Source organism: Maniola hyperantus, chromosome 2 (assembly GCF_902806685.2).
Source record: "Maniola hyperantus chromosome 2, iAphHyp1.2, whole genome shotgun sequence".
NCBI classification, from domain to species: Eukaryota; Metazoa; Arthropoda; class Insecta; order Lepidoptera; family Nymphalidae; genus Maniola; species Maniola hyperantus.
The window spans coordinates 534,131-553,850 of NC_048537.1; the positions used below are offsets into that span (position 1 = coordinate 534,131).

Consider the following 19,720-nt stretch of genomic DNA (forward strand, 5'->3'; position numbering starts at 1 on the left):
CGAAACTTCTGAACAAATTCAATTATGACTTCACCTCAGATTTCGTGCTGATGAAAATTCTTTTTGTTTGTCAGTCTCTGAGCTTACAAGATTACCTAGTGTTAATATCGTCGTCACAATCGATAGATGTCCACTGCTGGACATAAGTAAGTCGCTCGAAGTTGGACATATTTTAGTTGCTCGGACCTAATAATTCATCACCAATATAATGATTATGATTATGATTAACATGATCAACCAATCGCCGGCTCAGTATCTACAGAACACGGGCCTCCTCTGAGTGAGAAGGGTTTTGGCCATAGTCTACCACGCCGGCCAAGTGCTTGGCAGACTTCACACTCGTTTGAGAACATTATGGAGAACTCTCAGGCATGTATTTCCTAACGATGTTTACCTTCATCGTAAAATCTTACTTAAAACGCACATAACTCCGAAAAGTTAGAGGTGTTATTACAGTTACAGGAACATAATTAAGTTGCACAAAATAATGGGGCGTATGGCGAGCGGTCATAGCATACTGGTTAAGAGGTCAGCTCTCCTTTTTGGGAGGTTGGAGGTTCAATCCCGAACACGCACCTCTAACTTTGCGGAGTTATGTTTTAGGTAAGCAGTCAAATATCCCTTGTTTTAATGGTGAAGGAAAATATCAAAAGTCAAAACGTTTATTCAAAGTAGGTATAAAAATTACGCTTTTTGATAGTCCGTTTGCATTAATAAGATGATGATATAGTGGTGATAATTGGTGAGGAAACCTGCATCACAAAAAAAAAAAAAAAAAGTCGACGGTTCAAACCCCACCCGTTGCACTATTGTCGTACCTGCTCCTAGCACAAGCTTTACGCTTAGTTGGAGAGGAAAGGGGAATATTAGTCATTTAACATGGCTAATATTCTTTTTTTTTTTTAAACAAAAAAACAAAAGATGTGTGAAATGTGCCAATCCGCATTGGCCAGCGTGGCCGACGCCATAGTCCAAACCCTTCTCATACTGAGAAGAGACCCGTGCTCTGTAGCAGAGATAATGTATTACAAGTCTGTAGGTTGGGTAATGGGTTGATCATGATCCGTAACGAGGCGGAGTGATGGGAGATCTTTGTTTTGTTTCCCATTACACGTGAAAATCTAGCAGACAGACAGACACACTGAAGCATTTGTAATATTAGTATGGATTATTTTCCATTCAGTTCCTCATAACAATTATTTCGTAATCAAAGTGTTTCTCCAAAACTAGGGCGCCAACTAACTAGTCTTTTATTTTCCAAATTATTCAACTTCTCTCTTTGAACACCACTCGACTCGCTATCTTGAAAAATAATTGTTTTTTCTTTCTTTGTTACCGGTAATATTCTTTCCACTGAATTTTCTAGATAAGGAAAAAATAATTCAAACCGGTTCGGTCAAGTGTGAGTCGGACCTGCGCACGAAGGGTTCCGTAAAATTGCACGAGAAATCTCAAACCAATATACATAGTAAAAATTTGCAAGTTAATGACGCACCGAGACATCTTGATGTGTTTTAGCATTGTTTTAGTAAACAAATTATGTGTTCAAGTGCGAGCTCGACTCGCACGAGAAGGATTCCGTAGGTACTATCGTGCAGGAAATTTCAAACTAGTACCTACCTACCTAGGTATAATAAAAATTTGTAAGTTAGTGACGGAGAGTGCCATCTTGATAATGTATTGATTAAGTTAACTAATTATTTGATCTAGAACAAAAAAAAAATATTTTGTGATGTAATCACAAATTCACGGTTTTCAGATTTTTTCCTTAACTTGTGCTACAAGACATAGTTACATGTGAAACATGATTCTGGTTCTAGGTCAACGGGAAGTACCCTACAGAATTTGATTGCAGGACCCCGAATTGACAGACACAACAGACAGACAACAAAGTGATCCTATAAAGGTTCCTTTTTTTCCTTTTGAGGCACGGAACCCTAAAAATGCAAAGTGTTTTAAGTTGTAGTAATTGAGTTCACGGTAAAAGAACTAGGTACACCGATTTGGTATTTCCGATCTGTAATTGTTTTGTTTTCTTCATTCGGGGATTGTTGAAAATTTCTTCATTCAAGAATATGTTTCCAACACGCAAACTCTACGTACCTAATTCATGTAAAATCACTTACATATTTTTATCAAATTCTTTTTATTTCATCACTAGCTAATGCCCGTGACTTCGTCCGCGTGGAATTAGGTTTTTAAAAAATCACGTGGGAACTCTTTGGGATAAAAAGTAGCCTATGTCACTCTCCAGGTCTTTATCTATACCCATGCAAAAAATCACGTCAACACGTTGCACCGTTGCGACGTGATTGAAGGACAAACCAACAAATCATGTCATGCATTGCTAGACACTCAGTAACGTGGCAACTCCCTGCCATACGCCCATTATCTTATACTTTTTATATGATTACTATGAAATTTTTGCTTAATTCGACCAAACAATGCCTAGCGAAGTTGAAACTAGACTCCAAAGCCGACATAATCTAGGTAGCGGCATGACGAGATAACATCTGAGTGGATGTTATACATTTCCGATAGATAAGCATCAGCCTGTAGGCGGCTCGTCGGTCGACAATCAACTTTTACAGCCTACCGCTTGATGGTATGCTAATTTAACGTCCATTGGTAAACGCTGGGCGGATTATTTTGCCACCGCAAAATCAAATTTTATTTATGTCATCATACTTCATGCTAATATTATAAATGCGAAAGTGTGTCTGTCTGTCTGTCTGTCTGCTAGCTTTTCACGGCTCAACGGTTTAACCGATTTTGATGTTTGGTTATTTAACTATTTTGTGTTACTAACTTCATTCGAGACTTTCATGTTATATATATAGACAATATGTTAAGTTTATCTAGATATATACAAGGAAAAGGTGACTGACTGACTGACTGATCTATTAACACACAGCTCAAACTACTGGACGGATTGGGCTGAAATTTAGCATGCAGACAGCTATTATGACGTAGCACGACTGCTAAGAAAAGATTTTAGAAAATTCTATCTCTAAGCCTCTAAGGGGGTAAAATACGGGTTTGAAATTTGTGTAGTCCACGCGGACGAAGTCACGGGCATAAGCTAGTGTCAAAATAGAATTTAATCACTAAACTGTTATAGATTTTATCATCATTGCTGGTGTAAATAAACACAATATTCTGTAGTATCCAGTCGCTAATTAATATCTCATCGCAATGTAAACAAGCGTCCTTCTGTGAATCTAATGTATTATTGTATCCAGTATTCGTGTTTAGTACATAATATAATATTATGAGTTCTACTGAATGTATTATAATCCATGCGTAGTAATATTCATCCATACTAATGGACTAAAGAGCCTGCGTCAGACTTTCGTTATTTTATAAAAGCTGAAAGTTTCTCTGCGTATTGTCCCCAACACGGGGAGGGGAACGATCAGCGACTATGAAGTTTGAATCATGGTGGCTTTGGGAGATAACAGGTAACAAAATTAATTTAATTAGTGTAAAAAAATTATGTCAAAGGATAAAGTCTAATGTTTTTTATATTTTCTCCGGAATAGTATTAGAGATTGCTTCATACATTGCCAGACACTTAGAATCGTGGCAACTCCATGCCAGACACCCTTAAACTTTTAAACTTTAAGCCTCCCAGTTTACTTTATTAGTCGCCGGCAAAATAATCTAAATATATAAAAGGAAAAGGTGACTGACTGACTGACTGACTGATCTATCAACGCACAGCTCAAACTACTGGACGGATTGGGCTGAAATTTGGCATGCATATAGCTATTATGACGTAGGCATCCAATAAGAAAGGAATTTTGAAAATTAAACCCCTAAGGGGGTGAAATAGGGGTTTGAAATTTGTATAGTCCACGCGGACGAAGTCGCGAGTATAAGCTAGTAAAACAATATGACTGCAAAAATGTGTTCGTCTGTTTGTAACTTTCTTACGACTGACAACGACGACAGAGACAATGCTCTACAAAACCGCTATCTCCTTGTAAAGGTCGATGTAGGTACATTATTTTCTGTAGATAGTATTTAAATAATCCCGAATAAGCACACGAGGGCGGATTTAACGCGAAATGTGGTCTTTGTGGGGGTTTAGTTCAACAGAGCTTTCCTCAAATTTGTATGTAGCGTACATAGTGTATATCACTATACACTATGTAGCTACACTACACTACATATTATATCTATTTTAAAGGTCAGTACCCGTAGTACAAGATTTTACGTCTCACCAAACCAAACGAAATTCGAGAGTCGAAATACTTCCGCGTTACAGTAAAATGGACCTAAACAGCCTTGAATTGAAGTCAAATATTCAATGCCACTGATTTTAATTTCGCAATGTTTCCGCTTGGAGCGCTGGCTGTAGAAGTGTAGACAAACTTGAGCTTTAAAACAAGGCATTTAAGATCCAGTTTACTGTGACGCGGTAAACTGGATCTCGACTCTCGAATTTGGTTTGGTTTGGTGAGACGTAAAATCTTGTACTACGGGTACTGGACAGACACAGTAGCTATACTTTTTAAAATGACAAAATATTACTACAGAGGCAATAAGCCTGCTTTAAATTTTTTTTTGTCAACAGTGGTCTGGCAAGAGTGGCAGGTGCACGTGACGTCAACGCCGGCAGAGGTGGGAGGTCCGGCGCTGCTGACGTGTGCGACCCCCACCGCGGTCAGAGACCACTCATCAGTCGCTGCCTGGTACAGAGATGACGCAGTTCTGTCAGCGGGGGATCATTTCTGTAAGTTGAACCTTACTTTGATTTCAAATAAAACCGGCCAATTGCGAGTCAGGCACGCGCAACGAGGGTTCCGTACAACAGTCGTATGTTTTCGACATTTTGCACGATAATTCAAAAACTATGATGCATAAAAATAAGTAAAAATCTGTTTTAGAATGTACTTGAATGCACTCATAAAAATCTGATAAAAGTCCATCCAATGACTGAATGCAGATAGCTTTGAAATATCCAAAAAAAAAAAAAAAAAGAATGTACAAGTGATGACCTTTCATATGATACCCCACTTGATATAGTTATCTTACTTCGAAAATTGAAAATACTAATCATTAATTCATGACCACAGTTTAATATTTTTTGTGTAATATAACCACAAATTCACGGTTTTCAGATTTTTCCCCGAATGTCAGCTATAAGACCTACCTACCTGCCAAATTTCATGATTCTAGGTCAACGGGAAGTACCCTGTAGGTTTCTTGACAGACCGACAGACAGACAGACACAACAAAGTGATCCTTTAAGGGTTCCATTTTTCCTTTTGAGGTACGGAACCCTAAAAAAAATGTTTTATCTATAGGCCTTATTTTCCTTTTACATTACCTTTTGGCAAGCTTCCAATTTATACGCAGGCCGTCTATCTGACTTCCGCTTCAAATTACCTTTATTTGATTACGTTTTTCTTTTTAATTCAAACAAATTCCTGCCGGAATCGGTTAATTTAATTTTAAATAAAAATCTTCAAAGCTTAATTTCGTTTGTGGCGGAAGTTAATTGGGCGTTTTGGTACAAACGCTGTCCGTATTGGCTGCAATGAAATTTCCTTCTGTTATGTAACAGTTGGTGTTATTGACTTTTTGTACGGTAGAGTCCGATAATGCTGCCAACTTTTGAAAAAAATATGTACCATTTTTTTTTGTTTGGATGTTTAGATGTTTGTTACTCAATCACGCAAAAACAGTTGAACGGATTTGGATGAAATTTGGAATGGAGATAGATTATACCCTGGATTAACACATAGGTTACTTTTTATCCCGGAAAATCGCGGACGAAGTCGCAGGCATCAGCTAATAAGGTTAATATTTCTGTGAGTTGGTCTAATTGCATACCTGATAGTTCTCCGTAATGTTCTCAGAGGTGTGTGAAGTCAAGTCCAATCCGCACTTGGCCAGCGGCTTAGTTGACGTGACCAAACCCTTTTTCATTCTGGGACGAGACCCATGCTCGGTAGTGAGCTGGCGATGGGTTGATCATGATGATGATGACGTATTCTGTAACTTTGGACAACATATCCAACCAACCCATTCTGCATAGGCTGATATGTACCTACTCTTGAAAATCGTAAAATATTCTTAAGTTCTGTATTTATATAAAACAAATGTTTTTTTTATATTCTACCTTTTGTAATGAATCAATTTCTGTTACCCCAGCTGGCCCCACTCTTCTGGTGGACGAAGGCTGGAAGCTGATCGTGCGCTCCGTCCGGATAGACGACTCGCGCGCCCAGTACTCCTGCTCTGTACTGGACTCGCTCACCGGGGAGCGGCGCAGGAGTTCTCCTGTCAGCATCGATGTCGCTCGTAAGTATATAGTCTACTAGCTCTCCGCTGGCCCCACTCTCCTGGTGGACGAAGGCTGGAAGCTGATCGTGCGCTCCGTCCGGATAGACGACTCGCGCGCCCAGTACTCCTGCTCTGTACTGGACTCGCTCACCGGGGAGCGGCGCAGGAGTTCTCCTGTCAGCATCGATGTCGCTCGTAAGTATATAGTCTACTAGCTCTCCGCTGGCCCTACTCTCCTGGTGGACGAAGGCTGGAAGCTGATCGTGCGCTCCGTCCGGATAGACGACTCGCGCGCCCAGTACTCCTGCTCTGTACTGGACTCGCTCACCGGGGAGCGGCGCAGGAGTTCTCCTGTCAGCATCGATGTCGCTCGTAAGTATATAGTCTACTAGCTCTCCGCTGGCCCTACTCTCCTGGTGGACGAAGGCTGGAAGCTGATCGTGCGCTCCGTCCGGATAGACGACTCGCGCGCCCAGTACTCCTGCTCTGTACTGGACTCGCTCACCGGGGAGCGGCGCAGGAGTTCTCCTGTCAGCATCGATGTCGCTCGTAAGTATATAGTCTACTAGCTCTCCGCTGGCCCCACTCTCCTGGTGGACGAAGGCTGGAAGCTGATCGTGCGCTCCGTCCGGATAGACGACTCGCGCGCCCAGTACTCCTGCTGTGTACTGGACTCGCTCACCGGGGAGCGGCGCAGGAGTTCTCCTGTCAGCATCGATGTCGCTCGTAAGTATATAGTCTACTAGCTCTCCGCTGGCCCCACTCTCCTGGTGGACGAAGGCTGGAAGCTGATCGTGCGCTCCGTCCGGATAGACGACTCGCGCGCCCAGTACTCCTGCTCTGTACTGGACTCGCTCACCGGGGAGCGGCGCAGGAGTTCTCCTGTCAGCATCGACGTCGCTCGTAAGTGTATTGTGTACTAGCTCTCCGCTGGCCCTACTCTCCTGGTGGACGAAGGCTGGAAGCTGATCGTGCGCTCCGTCCGGATAGACGACTCGCGCGCCCAGTACTCCTGCTCTGTACTGGACTCGCTCACCGGGGAGCGGCGCAGGAGTTCTCCTGTCAGCATCGACGTCGCTCGTAAGTATATTGTGTACTAGCTCTCCGCTTAATTTCTTCTTTCTTCATTGTTAATTTCTTCTTTGTTCATTGTTGATTTCTTCTTTCTCCATTGTTGATTTCTTATTTCTTCAGTGAAATAAAACTTGGTTTATGTTTTTTGGTCTGTCATGTTGTTAAAACAAAAGCCTGTAATTTCATTTTACACGGTAATTATCATAAGGGAATTTCATACCGTCGTAGTTTACAAGATGTTTTACTTTACTAATGTTTTATTAAAATCTCCATCTTTATTAACTTCCATGATAGGGCTGTTATGATTTGTAGGATTTGTATCTTAAATTTTAATAAGCTAATTTGAGTTTGATCTAAATATTAACATCTTAGCGTACAATTACCAATCCCATCAGAGATTCTGATTACCGTCGCTCTCTAGTTGAATAAATTCTAATTTTACATTAGCAAGCCCTTTGACTGCGCGCTAATGATACTTAAGATAATATTTAATGTAATTGATCCTCTGATAACTCGCTGGAGTAATTCGACGCTCTTCAAATTACTCTTGTTGAATCTCCTGTTTACTGAGATGAAACTTTATTGACGTTAATTACACGAACTAAATTTTAACAACTTTCGTGAAGGGATCAGTTTAAATAAGATTAAGTTTCAACAAATAAAATTACATAGGAAAATTTAGGAACTTCAAATTCTTGCTTCCTTTTCAAGAAAATGCCGGAAATAAATCGAAAATTCAGAAGTTGCCAGATCAAATATTAGCCGCTGCCGAATCCTCCCACTGGACTCTGAACTCTGAACCCTTTAAAAAATATTCCAAGATGGAAACTACCGGTTTTTGTTTAGTTTACTTTTCTTTCATTTCTGAGTACATTGAAAGAATTTTTTGAGAATACCACCACATAGATACGTTTCTCATCCTACCACCTTGCGTTACTTTCTTTTGGTAGTTGGTTTTGGTGGTTTGGTAGTCTGGGTTGCCTGGAAGAGATCACTTTAGTATGTATTCTTACTCACTGTAATTTTGTTAACAATAAAGTTGTTTAAATTAAAATTAAACTAGTTGGTGCCCGCTTTGGGTTTTTAAAAACCCCGTGTGAACTCTTTGATTTCCCGGATTAAAAAGTAACCTAGGTCAATATTATCATGGTCTTTGATTATACCCGTGCATAAAATCACGTCGATCCGTTGCTCCGTTGCGACTTGATTGAAGGACAAACCAAAAAACCAACAACCCAATAAACCAACAAACCAACAAACAAACTTACATTTTATAATATGGGTACTGATTAAATTGGTTCTCTGGAAATTGGACACAGGGTTTTTGAGAGCACCCCACGATACATGGTTTTCTTTCCTAATCCAACCGTTTGCCGTCATTCTGTTCTAGTCCATATATATTGACTAAGGTTTTCTGTCTCTACAGCAATGAGTACGTCAACAGCACCGCGAGCTCTGTGGGGCGGAGTGTGGGAGGCAAGCGCGCGGCGTGGTGGTGACGCCGTGCTACCATGCCTCGCGCACGCCAACCCGCCGCCAACCATCATGTGAGTGCCACCACACGACACCTTCAAGACTTTCTGCATTTGAAACGCTAAATAACTGCAAAATTTAAGTTTAAGTGCAGGTTGACATTGCCGCATCAATCCCAGTGCAAGCATATTCTTAGCAAATCCGATTTATGATGTCGTATTTAAAGAGCATGTCGTTCACAAAACGTAACCCTTAATCTTTTTTTTTGTCTTGTCAAAAAGCTGTAAAAATTGTACAGCGTCTTACATCTAAGCGACGGCTATCGTACAACACCAAGTCAAACCAGAGAAGATATGTCAAGATCCCGAGATATGGCCAGTGCAAAAGTAAACTCATAGGCATCCAGCCTGCCAGGCCCGCTGAACGTTTCAGACTCTGCTACTAAAAAAAGACAGTGAAACGTGTGTACGGAGGTGTCTTCTGCCACAAGTGTGTTAAACAGCGCATTGTCAAAGCTTTCCTCATCGAGGAACAGAAGATTGTGAAGGTCTCCAAAATACAGCAAGCGACTGCCAAGACTAGCAAGGTCCAGGCTGCAAAATGAAGATCTTATTTCGTTTATAAGCAACGTGTGATTCACGACACAACTTCTACATCGAATATTTTCACGGAACGTGCAATTGTGTTTACCCAACACGTAACTTGTTACCTATCTACAATACTAATAGACGTATCCAGTTTTTTAGTGTGTTTTACCATTCGTAGATTAGAGACCGGTCGGTTTGACGTGCGAGGCAGTTTCCAGATTTCCTCTGGGACAGGGAACGTTAAGCCATGTTCGAGAGGGTATTTTTTACAGAGAGCAATTGCCGTTTGACCTCCGTAGCATATTAACAATTCAGGTTTAATAGTTTCCAAGTAAGGTTAACGATTTTTTTTAAATAAAAATGGCGAGCAAACGAGCAGATGGTACCGCCGCCTATGAACACTTGCAGTAGGTACCAGAGGAACCACCAATGCATTGCCGCTCTTTCAGGAAATTTGTTGGTCCGCCGCCCCTTGAATAACCCCATGTTGGAGTCAAAACTCTAATGGGAACACCGCCGAAGGGAGTTGGTTCCACAGTTTGCATGTGCGTGGAAAAAAGGATAATTATCACGTGACAAGAACGGGACCAAGGCGACGGCTAAACGTAAGGCAATGAAGGATAGTAAATAACCAAATGTGATAAGTAAATTAAGTGTGTAAACAGACACTTAAAAACTTACCATATGGACCACGGTCTGAAATAAAGATTTTTTTTTTTAAATAAAAAAACCGGCCAAGTGCTAGTCAGACTCGCGCATTGAGGGTTCCGTACTACAATCGTATTTTATCGACCTTTTGCACGATAAATCAAAAACGTTTATGCCTAAAAATAAATAAAAATCTGTTTTGGGATGTACAAGTAAAGCCTTTTTATATGATACCTCACTTGGTATAGTAATCTTACTTTGAAAGTTGAAAATAGCAATATTTGTTCATGACCACAATTTAATTTTTTTTTGCGATGTAACCACATTTTCATGGTTTTCAGATTTTCCCCTCACGTCTGCTATAAGACCTACCTTCCCACCAAATTTCATGATTCTAGGACAGACAGACAGACAACAAAGTGATCCTATAAGGGTTCCGTTTTCCTTTTGAGGCACGAAACCCTAAAAATGACACTAGACATAAACAAAACAGTATCTGTTTCAGCTTAGTATTTTAGAGTAGCTGACAACACGGCGGGTGAAAAATATACGCCACGGACGGATATTAATGGCTACTGTATAAATGTATAAATTATACACGCGAATATACCCGGCCAGGAGTTATGACCGGATTGTTGTTACGAAGATAGCCGCTATCCTCTGATTTATGGAGACCTTTCGTTCCTTATCAATATGTCATACCAGTACCACCACCACCATTTTTTTAGTATGAAAAAAGACTCTTATGAAAACCGAAAAAATGTCTCATAATTTTTTTTTAATATTAGCCATGTCAATCATGACTAATAGTACCCCTGTCCCCTCCAAAAGTGACTAAAGACTGGGGGCACACGACGCGTTGCGGCACCGCACCGCTGTTTCACCGTATCAGCGGGCACACGAGCGGTGCGGCGGCGCCGCAACGTAGTTATGTCGCAGCGGCGCCGTATAGCAGCGTAGGACAGTCTATTAACAACAGTACCCGTAGTACAAGATTTTACGTCTCACCAAACCAAACCAAATTCGAGAGTCGAAATACTTCCGCGTTACAGTAAACTGGATTTTAAATGCCTTGTTTTAAAGCTCAAGTTTGTCTACACTTCTACAGCCAGCGCTCCAAGCGGAAACATTGCGAAATTAAAATCAGTGGCATTGAATATTTGACTTCAATTCAAGGCGGTTTAGGTCCATTTTACTGTAACGCGGAAGTATTTCGACTCTCGAATTTGGTTTCGTTTAATGAGACGTAAAATCTTGTACTACGGGTACTGAACGGTGCCGCTCCGACGTCGCTGGTCGCAACGCATCTCGCATTCACCCTTCCCCGCCTCGTCTCGGTAGTTGCAAGTCCGGTGCGGCGCCGGAGCGCATCGTGTCACATGCCACAGATATTTCTATGTGCCGACGCAGGGACACCGCACCGCCGCCGCAACGCATCGTGTGCCCCCGCTCTAAGCTTCCAAATAGAAAAAAAAGCTTGCTCTTGACTACTTAATGCGAACTGACAGACTTCATATACCTTAGAGAACATTATGGAGAACTCTCAGGCATGCAGATTTCCAATGGTGATTGCTTAAAACGCATATATGTAACAACGAAAAGTTAGAGGTGCCCGGAACCGAACCCTCGACCTCCCGAAAAGAAAGCTAACGTTTTAATGAGATTTTAATTTTATGTTAGAGAGCTTCAATAGCTCAACGGGTAAAGGAGTGGACTGAAAACCGAAAGGTCGATGGTTCAAACCCCGCCCGTTGCACTTTTGTCGTACCTAATCCTAGCACAAGCTTGACGCTAGATGGAGAGAAAAGGGGAATATTAGTAATTTAACATGGCTAATATTCTTTAACAAAAAAAAACACTAAGCTATCAACGCTTTTACAACAATAATGGTACACCACAAAAAGTAACTTTTAGGATACACATATATTTCTACATTCTCTCTATGAAGTATTCGCCAAAGCACTTTGATAAATTGCTCCCATAAATCAGCGACGCTCGGCTATCTTCGTTACTAAAATCCGGCAATAGCTCCCATCCGGATATTTTCGTGTGTATAATTTATACAGCCTTCCGGATATTTCCGGTGTATAATTTATATATCCGGCGCGCATGTCCGGTTTTAGGGCGGAAATTCTTCACTAGCCCGTGCTTTGCTTCAGGAAAGTAAAGGCATCAAAGTTTATGGGCAGGTAAGGTAGGTAATCAAAATGGCCGCCAAGACTTTTAGCCGCTTGACTTTTCATACTTGACCATTACCTAAATTAAAATTTTGTTAGGTGTATATACCTAATACAAGTGTTCATATTTATTGAACTGACATATTAGTCTGTTTTTATAATATGCATCTTTTCGAGAAATTGTAAAGTGTACTTATTTAAAAACGCGGCTTTGTATGTTTCAAAGAATTTTAATTTTTATTTAAGTGCCCACAACATTTTTTGAGGGCTGGATGCGCGCCTGAGTCAATTTCTATCACGTTGTAGTTTGAGCCTATAAAAAAGTGCCAGCAAAAACAGGTTTGTCGTTAAAATGAATGACAGTGGACATGTTTTACCGACGGGCGGCGGAATTGCGTCGTCGCAAAAACGCGTCCACGACGAGACAAATGAGGGAAGTGTGACGTCGCGTCAGTTTTTGTTGTACTCCGCTAACGAGCACAGCAACTAAATATAAATACAACATTAGTCCTAGCTATTTATTTGAGACATAGTCGCTAACTATGGGCCTTATAAGAAAGCTCAGAGTCACTCAGCGGGCGATGGAGAGAGCTATGTGCGGAGTTTCTCTACGTGATCAAATCAGAAATGAGGAGATCCGTACGAGAACTAGAGTAACTGATGAAGCTCAACGGGTTGCGAAGCTGAAGTGGCAATGGGCAGGGCACATAGTTCGTACAACCGATAGACGTTGGGGTCTCGAGGTGTTTGTGTTTCTAAAGTAATACAAATTAGTATTCCACATAACAAACTACACGCAGTGGCAAAAACACCCGCAACACGAGCGGTACAAATGACCGACTACATCAGCTGTGCTCCCGTGTAGTTTAGTTTTTTACTTACTCCACTTTTTTACGCAAAAACTCCTATGCTTTAGTTTCCCTTTGTTTATTCTAGAAGTAAACAAGTAGCTTCTCGGCTCATACAACCTTTATACCGTGAAAATATCAAGATACGAAAGAAACACTAACTAATTTTGGAATTTTTATTATAATAATGTGGCTAATTCCTTTGTACACAATCTCTAAACTAAACTAAAATATCACGTCTAAATCTATTGCTATCCCTTTCATAATGTTGCTTGCGGAAAAGGAAAGTACTAGATTTAGACCTGTTAATTTCGTTTAGTTTAGAGATTGTGTACTAGAGAATCGGCCCCAATATGTTGTTATAGCGGCAATAGTATCTTATACACATTCTGTTACGGTTCACGAGATACAGCCCGCTGACAGACAGACAGTCGGACTAACGGACAGCGGAGGCTGAGTAATAGGGTCCCGTTGGCACTCATCGGGTACGGAACCCTAAAAACTAAATGTCATTAGACCCTTAATATAACGACCCATTTATAAAAAAAAATATGTCTAGAAAAATAATATTATGCAAAAAAGGTGCTACGTTCCGGAGGATCATGATGACAAAGATGAATTAGAATAATGAAGAGGAGAGCTTCTAAGTTGCAGAGTATCATTTGTCAATTAGAAGTTCTCAATATCGGCGGGTGACGGTTATCCAGCCCCTAGAGGCGTCCATGATTAATGTATAGGGACGTTTTTAATGGTTTTCAACAGCTTAAATATTTAGGAAATTGTTATGACAAGTCGTAATTTACAATATTAAAAAATTCGATTTAAGTACCTGCCAAAAAATAAATTTAAATTCCACGGATACGTACGAAGCGATTTTGCCTCTTCATTTCTGATTCGAACCGCTAAGATTTGGAACACCTTCCCAGCATCAGTTTTCCCCTCCAATAATAATATTCAAGTCAAGAGTGAATAGGCCTCTTCTAGGCAAGCGCGCTCCATCTTAGGCTTCATCATCACTTGCCACCAGGTCTGATTGCAGCCAAACGCTAGTCTATAATAAGAATTTTCTGGTGGGAGGCTTCGGCCGTGGCTAGTTACCACCCTACCGGCAAAGCTGTGCCGCCAAGCGATTTAGCGTTCCGGTACGATGCCGTGTAGAAACCAAAGAGGTATGGGTTTAATAAAAACTGCCATACCCCTTCCAGGTTAGCCCGCTATCATCTTAGACTGCATCATCACTTACCACCAGGTGTGATTGCAGTCAAGGGCTAACTTGTATCTGAATAAAAAAATAAAAAAAAAGAAGTGAAATTCACTACAATTTGCACGCACGATTAATTTCCGTACTTACAACAAAATCCATTTATGAGCTTTGAAAATCACTACAGGATTTTGGGAAAATTCGTCCTAAAGCACACCTGTCTATAATAATAAAAACAGAGAATACAATATACTTATTTTTATTTCCTTGAGGCCTTGAGTTGTCTTTTCCCTTCATCTCGGTTGCCTTGATGCCGTCTCCCAAATATTAAGTCTCCCCTTTCTTCCAGCGCATATTTAAGTTACTTTGTAGGTGCAAAAACTAAATTTATCCTTTGTCTCACACTTTCTATTAACTTTCTCATCTGTAAAATAAAAGCAGTTTATCAAAAAAACTTTTGCGAGATTTTATGGAATTTTTAAAATATTTTTTGCAGGATAGTGAAATTTTATCGTTAACTTTTCGCCCACAAAATATAGTTCCTGTTTCTTTTACAAAGTCAAAATTGATTACCATTGTACATTTTTTGATGATCAGTTGTTGAATTTGTAAGATTTTATGTTGATAATTAATTAAGTAAACTTAAAACTAAAGCTACGAGGGTTGTATTTAAGTAAGTATATTGGAAAAATAATTTATCTGATTCGATAAAATCTTTGCCATTACCTCGTACACGTACGCGGGTCTCTTGAAGTGGGAAATATCGGAAAATATCGAGTTTCAAGTGCGCTAAATGGTTGGTGAATAAGCTTCGTAGTCAGTTAGTTATTGAAGTAATTTCATTAAAACTGCTCGAGTGGGTCAGCGGTCGCCGTAAAAGGTTTACCTACTCGATTATGCTATGTCACTGACTTATATATTACTTCGTATGGACATGGCTAATGGCTATTGAACAAACAAAATGGCATCGATTAAGTGGTGCTTTAGCACCAATGCAACCTCAGTGACGTCTGGATTTCAAACGGGTGCTTCATTAGTATCTAAGAGGTGGCGCTGATTTATTTGGTTCCAAAACCGTGAAAAATTTTGTTCGCTTGGGCATATCTTGTCATTTATATCGATGTGCTATGTTTAAATAGGCTACTTGACTCATATCTAATTTCGTCCAATAAGTGATTATTTGTTATAGAATTTTGCTTAAGAGAACGAAATATATCAATAACAATTATTAAAAACGCAGGATGGATATATAAATCCAATTTTAAAAAATACAGTTTTTATTTTTATTTGAAATGCAGAAAACGCTGTCAGCCATGATGTGACGTCATTAAATATGTAAACAAAGAAATGTCATCTCTATGTCACGCGGGGACTAACGTAGTATTATACTATATATAGCTCAATTACCACTGACTGACTGACTCATTGACATAATTGTTCTCCTAGAAAGAGACAGAAAATGATATAATAATGTATGGGAGATATGTTCAGAAGTGGGATTCGAGTAGGGAAAAATTATGACATTTCAGAAAAAACAAGATGGCGGCCGACCTGACTTTTGTAACTTTTTTGTTTTCCAACCGATTTTGTTTAAACTTGCAGCTCTTGCAGATATTAGTAAACGATTTTTAGAAAAAGTATAAAAAATTGGAAAAACAAGATGGCGGCCGAGATTTTCAAAAAATTTCCTCCTGTAAAATTTTGTATGAAACATTTTTTTTTCACTAATACTTTCGTACAGAAGACAAAGATTCCTTTAGGGCAACATATGGAGGGAGCTGATGATTGAGGATTTCGGAGACGGGTGAAGGGCACGCTTGAGGTATCGAAGATAGGTGGGAGGTGCTCGACCAAATGTCATTCGAAACCTCATCCAATTGCCAAAAATTTGAAAAAAAATTCAAAATTGTGAAAAAAAGATGGCCGCCATACAAATTTCATCGGCGTCCATCTCGGAGGGTACGAAAGATGGAAGAGTGGTTTCTTGGCAAGACATGATCAGGATCCGAAGGTCTATTGGATGGATGGAAAAAAAATTCAAAATGGCGGAATTTATTTTTGTATGACTTTTTTAAAATTGTTCAAAATGGCCATTATAGACCTCGAGAGCTGCTTTAGCAGCTCGAGCAGCGAGCAAAATACTAGTTATACTATATATAGCTCAATTACCACTCACTCACTGATTGACATAATTGTTCTCCTAGAAAGAGACAGAAAATGATATAATAATGTATGGGAGATATGTTCAGAAGTAGGATTCGAGTAGGGAAAAATTATGACATTTCAGAAAAACAAGATGGCGGCCGACCTGACTTTTGTAACTTTTTTGTTTTCCAACCGATTTTGTTACAACTTGCAACAATTGAAGATATTAGTAAACAATTTTTAGAAAATGTGAAAAAAATTGGAAAAACAAGATGGCGGCCGAGATTTTCAAAAAATTTCCTCCTGTAAAATTTTGTATGAAACTTTTTTTTTTCACTTGTGGTTTCATATAGAAGACAATGATTCCTTAAGGGCAACATATGGAGGGAGCTGATGATTGAGGATTTCGGAGGCGGGTGAAGGGCACGCTCAAGGTATTGAAGATAGGTGGGAGGTGCTCGACCAAATGTCATTCGAAACCTCATCCAATTGCCAAAAATTTGAATTTTTTTTTTAAATTCCGAAAAAAAGATGGCCGCCATACAAATTTCATCGGCGTCCATCTCGGAGGGTATGACAGATGGAAGAGTGGTTTCTTGGCAAGAGATGATCAGGATCCGGAGGTCTACTCGATGGATTGAAAAAAAATTCAAAATGGCGGAATTTATTTTTGTATGACTTTTTTTAAAATTGTTCAAAATGGCGATTATAGACCTCGAGAGCTGCTTTAGCAGCTCGAGCAGCGAGCAAAATACTAGTTATACTATATATAGCTCAATTACCACTCACTCACTGATTGACATAATTGTTCTCCTAGAAAGAGATAGAAAATGATATAATAATGTATGGGAGATATGTTCAGAAGTGGGATTCGACTAGGGAAAAATTATGACATTTCAGAAAAACAAGATGGCGGCCGACGTGACTTTTGTAACTTTTTTGTTTTCCAACCGATTTTGTTTAAACTTGCAGCTCTTGTAGATGTTAGTAAACGATTTTTAGAAAATGTGAAAAAAATTGGAAAAACAAGATGGCGGCCGAGATTTTCAAAAAATTTCCTCCTGTAAAATTTTGTATGAAACTTTTTTTTTTCACTTGTGGTTTCATATAGAAGACAATGATTCCTTAAGGGCAACATATGGAGGGAGCTGATGATTGAGGATTTCGGAGGCGGGTGAAGGGCACGCTCAAGGTATTGAAGATAGGTGGGAGGTGCTCGACCAAATGTCATTCGAAACCTCATCCAATTGCCAAAAATTTGAATTTTTTTTTAAAATTCCGAAAAAAAGATGGCCGCCATACAAATTTCATCGGCGTCCATCTCGGAGGGTACGAAAGATGGAAGAATGGTTTCTTGGCAAGAGATGATCAGGATCCAAAGGTCTACTCGATGGATGGAAAAAAAATTCAAAATGGCGGATTTTTTTTTTTAATACAAAATGTATGACTTTTTTAAAATTGTTCAAAATGGCCATTATAGACCTCGAGAGCTGCTTTAGCAGCTCGAGCAGCGAGCAAAATACTAGTCCATATATATAAAATTTAAAGTCCTGACTAACTTATATATCAACGCACAGCCTAAACATCTAACCAGCTGGTCCTAGATACATGAAATTTGGTGGGTGTGTTCTTTGTAGGTAAAGAGAAGGTATCCACTAGGAAAGGATTTTTTGAAATTCCACCCCTGAGTGGGTTAAATGGGGGTTTGAAATTTTTGAAGTCCACGCGGGCGAAGTCACGAGCATAAGCTAGTTTTTATATATTTCTAAAAACTCATAGTAAACGTAAAAATTATCGTTTTCTCTTTATAAATTGAATATGTTATTAAGTAAGACTTACAACAAAGTGATCTTTGCAAAATAAATTTGGGTTGCAGTCGTTAGTCATATAGGATCCCTTTAAGCAAGTCTTCGCGTGTTACGTATATTTATTTCACTGGGCACTCTAATCCACAACTTTCCTGTGGTCTTTATCGATGAGTTTTTACATTCTCGGATGATACAATAACGATAATTACTATATTTTTCATGTAAACTAGTATAGAAGTAATGTTTATTAAACTTTGGGAGGTTATGCTGTTGTTTACAAATGCATGACGTCAGAGCACAGATAATCTATCGGCCAAACATGGCCGACAGTGTTTTCACCTGTCTAAGAAAAATATATTTTTAAATTAAAGTTTTACGGTTTTTAGGGCGCAAAAAAATATAGTGTTAATTTTTTTGATCTAATAGGACAAATATTAACCGTTTAAGACCTACTTAAAAAAAGTGTCAAGTAGCCTATTATTATGTACTAGATGATGCCCGCGATTTCGTCCGCGTGGATTTAGGTTTTCTAAAAATCACGTAGAAACTATTGTATTATCCGGGATAAAATACGTCAATACGTAATAGCTTAGGCCAATCTATCACGTGGCCTAGTTGCCTAATCTCAAAAGTTGTTGGGTAAACTTTGCCCCATTACTGGATATCCCCGGGGAGGGAACTAATTGGACGCGGATCAGTGGAAATTGCCCATATCGGAAGCTTCGCTACATTCAGATCGATGTTTCCGCAGTTAGTCCCAGTAAACATCTTAACATCTGACAGATTCCAATCAAAACAATAATTCGTCACAGTTCACGACACTTAGCACAACTGCGGCCCTACCGCGGTTGTTTGACAGCTACAATGTCACGATCGCAATCATCTCTGATTGGTTAATGCTCGCTTACTATTGGCCACAATGCATTGTTGCAACAAGAATCGCACAAATTCAGCCAATCAGAACAATTGAGATTGTAATAATGATTGATGCAGGTTTTAGACAATCGCCCTGCTGCTAACAAAATGTCGAGGCAGTGACATCACTGGCAGCCGTCAAATATTAGTACTTTCATTTAACGCAGGTAGCGCTAAAGTAGTCTTATTTTCTATAATTTTACACGTCATCATAGCTTAATATTTGACATATCGTCGATTCAGGATCAAACCGAGAGTTCCCTCACTCTAGTTTACTCTGATATTAATCCGATAAAGTTCATCAAAGAAAACACCATTACGTTAATACGTCATAGTAGCTTAGGCCCATCTATCACGTGGCTAGTTCCCTAATCTCAAAAGTTGTTGGGTAAACTTTGCCCCATTACTGGAGATCCCCGGGGAAGGAACTAATTGGACGCGGATCAGTGGAAATGGCCCCTATAGGAAGTTATGCTACATTCGTATCGATGTTCGGCAATTAGTCCCAGTAAACATCTTAACATCTGACAGATTCCAAAGGATTCCAATC

At 39.7% G+C, this 19,720-nt stretch overlaps 2 protein-coding genes across 6 annotated transcripts in view; both read left to right on the top strand.

Moving 5' to 3' along the window:
- The window catches only part of LOC138403626 (cell adhesion molecule Dscam1-like), a 117,483-nt gene extending 111,151 nt beyond the window's left edge, over window positions 1-6,332 (top strand). Inside the window, exons 5-6 of the mRNA XM_069504880.1 lie at window positions 4,580-4,738; window positions 6,163-6,332. Coding sequence (XP_069360981.1) covers window positions 4,580-4,738; window positions 6,163-6,332 — 329 coding nt within the window. The remainder of the gene's footprint in view (window positions 1-4,579; window positions 4,739-6,162) is intronic.
- An 898-nt stretch (window positions 6,333-7,230) lies between these two features.
- LOC117988976 (cell adhesion molecule Dscam2-like) overlaps window positions 7,231-19,720 on the top strand; it is a 64,445-nt gene continuing 51,955 nt past the window's right edge. For all 5 annotated transcript variants that reach the window (XR_011237897.1, XM_034976275.2, XM_069505193.1 and 2 more), the window contains exons 1-2: window positions 7,231-7,374; window positions 8,795-8,915. Coding sequence is in view for 4 of the 5 variants with exons in the window: in XM_034976275.2 (XP_034832166.2) it covers window positions 8,797-8,915 (119 nt within the window). In the remaining variant the exon portion in view is untranslated. The remainder of the gene's footprint in view (window positions 7,375-8,794; window positions 8,916-19,720) is intronic.